This window comes from Dufourea novaeangliae, unplaced genomic scaffold (genome assembly GCF_001272555.1).
Source record: "Dufourea novaeangliae isolate 0120121106 unplaced genomic scaffold, ASM127255v1 scaffold146, whole genome shotgun sequence".
NCBI lineage: Eukaryota > Metazoa > Arthropoda > Insecta > Hymenoptera > Halictidae > Dufourea > Dufourea novaeangliae.
In genome coordinates, this window is record NW_015374023.1 from 28,724 (window position 1) to 33,149 (window position 4,426).

The 4,426-nt window shown below is 42.9% G+C and overlaps 1 protein-coding gene across 1 annotated transcript; it reads left to right on the forward strand.

Moving 5' to 3' along the window:
• Positions 1-202: 202 nt before the first annotated feature.
• Positions 203-2,670, forward strand: LOC107189217 (dopamine receptor 1-like). Its single transcript, XM_015577701.1, has 5 exons — positions 203-378; positions 675-816; positions 989-1,092; positions 1,491-1,773; positions 2,386-2,670. The coding sequence occupies exons 1-5, from the start codon at positions 218-220 to the stop codon at positions 2,668-2,670; spliced, it is 975 nt and encodes a 324-aa protein (XP_015433187.1). The 5' UTR covers positions 203-217.
• The last annotated feature ends 1,756 nt before the right edge of the window (positions 2,671-4,426 follow it).

A 4,426-nucleotide genomic window follows, 5' to 3' on the forward strand; every position in this document is an offset into this window, starting at 1 on the left:
GGGCGACCGACAAATTAACGATTCGAGCTCGATCGATTAATCAAGTATTGTTTCCCTGTATCTTTCAGGTTTCCTCTTCCTGATATTGATATTTCTATCGGTCGCTGGCAACATACTCGTTTGCGTGGCGATTTACACGGACCGTGGTTTACGGAGGATAGGAAATCTCTTCCTCGCCTCGCTCGCGATCGCCGATCTCTTCGTCGGATGTTTGGTAATGACATTCGCGGGCGTCAACGATCTCCTAGGCTACTGGGTCTTCGGTCCACGATTCTGCGACACTTGGATCGCTTTCGACGTAATGTGCAGCACTGCCTCTATACTGAACCTCTGCGCGATATCCCTCGATCGTTACATTCATATCAAGGATCCTCTCAGGCAAGTGTTCCTCCCTCGATACATATACCGACAACTAAGACTGCGGATTTTTTGCATATACACACGATACTCGAGAATTCACTATACATAAATGTTTGATAAATTTTAAAGAAATTATTATAATATTTGTAACCTGGTAGAACGGTAAATAATGTAAACAGATCCTAGTTTGACTCTAGTTTCTGTAAACTAACTCCAAAAAAATTTGTATTTGCACAAAAATCCGCAGTCTAATGATAACACTCCCACGTCAAATCGATCTCGTTGTTAAGGTGATCCGTTTACTCGACGAACAGATACGGTCGTTGGGTGACAAGAAGAGTGGCAGTTGCTGGAATCGTTATCGTGTGGCTGCTCGCAGGACTAATATCCTTCGTACCGATTAGCCTAGGCCTTCACCGGGCCGACGAACCCGTAGTTTACGACGACGGCCAAGAGGTACGAGTCCCAAAACAACCTTCCCTAAACTTTTAAAGCTAGCCTGAGAGAATGAGAAAGAGAAAAAAAAAAAAAAGAGAGAAAGCGAAAAAAAAAAAGCGTCACGTGGAAAAACGAAATCAACGACCAAACGACTTTGGCGCGTCCACTCTTCCATCATTTTGTCTTTTAGGAACACCCTACGTGCGCCTTAGACCTTACACCCACCTACGCGGTCGTCTCCTCTTCCATATCTTTTTACGTGCCCTGCATCGTGATGCTGGGAATTTATTGCAGGTAAGTTCCAAGCAATTCTCGGCAGCGCTACAGAGCACTTTTCGAACAAAAAACAGCGTAACGGGGGGGGGGGCCACGCAAATATGTACCGCCACGGGCAAACTCGGCTTCCGCTAGGGGAAAAAGTTGACGCAAAAGGGTCTCCTACCATTCTACTACTTGTTGGTATTTGGAATTACTGAAATTTATGCCAAATTAACATTCGATTTAACATCAATTTCAGGATTGATTTCACATTAAATTCAGCAATTTTTCCCCTAGTGGAAGTTGAGTTTGCTCCTAAGTGTACAATACAATGGGGAACACAGCAATGTACAACCACGTAAGCGCGCCCCCTTTCCTACCAATTCTATCGGGCACGTTGGTTAAAACCGTTCACCCGTCGATCGTGTTTCCAGGCTCTATTGTTACGCGCAGAAACACGTGAAAAGCATCCGTGCGGTGACGAAGTTGCCGGACACATCGATGGCCAAGAGCTTTCGAGCGAAAAGCACACGGAACAAGCCGCCGAAACCGCAAACGAAAACGAAGCCGACGAGCCCTTATCACGTGTCCGATCACAAGGCCGCGATCACCGTGGGCGTGATCATGGGTGTATTCTTAATATGCTGGGTGCCGTTTTTCTGCGTCAACATCGTTGCCGCGTACTGCAAGACCTGCATATCAGTCCGGGCGTTCCAAGTACGACAAAACCCACTCTAATCGATCTCTGTCCTCTCAGAATCGTTACCGATCGCGTTCCAAACATCGACGCAATGTTAAATTCAATTAATTTTCATACGATCAATTTTAAAGTGTCCTATATTTTCGAACATATACCCATAAAAATAACAAATTGGGCAATATCCTTTTTTTTTTTTCAAATTTCTAAATAGTTTCCCGGTATAAAAACAGGGCATTTAAAACAATTGCAAAACAGATGGTTAAAGAATATTTTTTTTTAATTGAAATAATTTTTATTTGGTACTCTTATGTCTCCACTGTGAGTACCCGCAAAGTTAATTTCGATCAGTTTGTTAGTTCAATAGTTATGATTTATTGAAAAAAGGTAGACCCTAAATTTCAAACAGCTGTAAAATCAACAGTATTTAAAATTGTTCAAAAATCCTTCGAGATACGTTTGTATATCGCTCAAGCCTACAACATATCCAAATTTCAACAAAATCTGAAATAGTGCTCCAAAAACGGTCCACTTTCGCGTGGAATGATCCCCTTAGGCCTCTTTCGATCTAGTTATCCGCGAAAAATACACGGCAAGAAACAAAAGAAATTGCAGAATCCAATGTATAACAGGTACTCACTTGGCTCGGCTACAGCAACTCGGCCTTCAACCCGATCATCTACAGCATCTTCAACACAGAGTTCCGGGAAGCGTTCAAACGGATCCTCACGAAGGGTGCACGCGCCCGTGGGAACCAACCGTCGACCAGCGAATGCGGCGAATTTCGCTCCGTGGTGGTGCAAAAACGTAACGGATCCATGATCGAGTGTAACATTAGTCCGAGATCGAGCGCGGACAGCTGTCAGGTCGGAATTATGGCGCAACGACACCGCGACACCATCGTCAGCGCGATATAATACGACTCGAGTTTCTCTTCCGGATTTTCATTCCATTATACTTCCTATCGGACGCGAGCTCGCGCTCCTTCGCCGCGGCACCCTCGACTCACGGGTGTCTCGCGATCGACTGTGAAAGAAAATCTCAAATGAAACGCCACGGGGACGATAACGAACGGTTCCTCGTTCCCGGAAATTCAGGTAACGCGTGTACGTAAACAATCGACACTTAACCTGCGAGGGATCTTGCAAGGATTGTTTCTATTCTTCTACCTGCTTAGTATTTTTCTTTTCTTTTATTCTTATGTACCGACGCGCAGCGAGTGTAGTCGTCGTTTAAACTGTTCAAACAAGCTCGCACCCTTGAAATTTCGACTTGAAACGTCGTGTTTCCGTCGAAATGCTGAGCACGCCGTCGAACTTTTCCACCGTGAGTATTCTAATGCAATAATCTGAACGCCGCGACTGCATGCCTTCATGCTCGTTATCCGTTTATTGTGTCAGAAGAGGAACGACGATATTTGATTGTGTTGACATTGAAATTACGTTACCAATGATTCTCTGGAACATAAAGATTGCTTTCTTTTTTTGCATTTTGTAAACATTTCGAGATACGTCGTAAAAATATACATACATATGTACGTTGTATCGCTCTAAGCAATAACAGTCACCGCATATCGAAGGTACAATCGGGAAAAGTTCAACGTAGCGTCAGTTCTCTTCGTTTCGGCGCTAAAAACGAATCGACACTAATTCCGTATGAACTTTTTTACTTGATATTTTTTAAGCACAAAGGGCGAACGGAAATCGAACATTACGATACCGGTGGTCGATTATGACAAAAAAAAAAAAAAGACAAGAAAAGATCAGAAAAAGTAAGATGAATGACAATCACCTGAAGGTAGTTCAAGACATATCCACGAGACATAATCCACCCACGGTACGAGTAAATGGATAAACGCGAGTTTGCCGAAAGAATCGAACAGAAAATATGTTCGTTTAAATCTGAAATATAAAAATACAAATTCGTTCGTAGAGAAATTCGAGTATAGTACTAGTTAGCATATGTTCTCATAAAGCAATTGTAAGTAACAGAATCATGTTGATAGCGTATCTACGACCGTAATGCTGGATGTTACGCGGAGAACACTAATAGTAACGTCTGTCGAATCGTAGCTTATTAGTATTAGGATCGCGGTGGATTCCGCACAGATTCATTTTCCATCTTGTAAATAGCCATTTATTTATTTTTCTATTTGACGGGACACCATGACGAGACCCGCGTATTCTATGCGTTTCAAGCGACAGACGCTTCGTTACGATGCAAACACGTGTCTCAATACTGTCGAGCAACCCGTCGAATCTAACTCGAATCTGCATCATACAAGTATATCCAAAACAAAGAAAATCCTCGCGAACACACAACCGGTGCTCACGATGTTCCGTCGAGCCTCTTCCATACGTCTGTATCCAGCGATGCGAAGTGCACTGCATTCCGACTAGTGGGAAACGGATATGTTAAAAGTGTAGATCGTATATAGTAAATTAACGAGAAAAAACAATACGTGGCCATTAAACGATCTCAAGTATCTCCTATCGGAGTGTCACGTGCACAATGTTGATGTATACTGATGATATATTTGAATGACCGTTCTCTGTAAATATATTAGCGTAAGGACTTCCACGCGAGTGTTAAATTTGAAATGTTTTATTACTACCTGATTATCCCGCATCGATCTTCTATACCCCAGTTAACATTAACAATCCACTTGGCGTG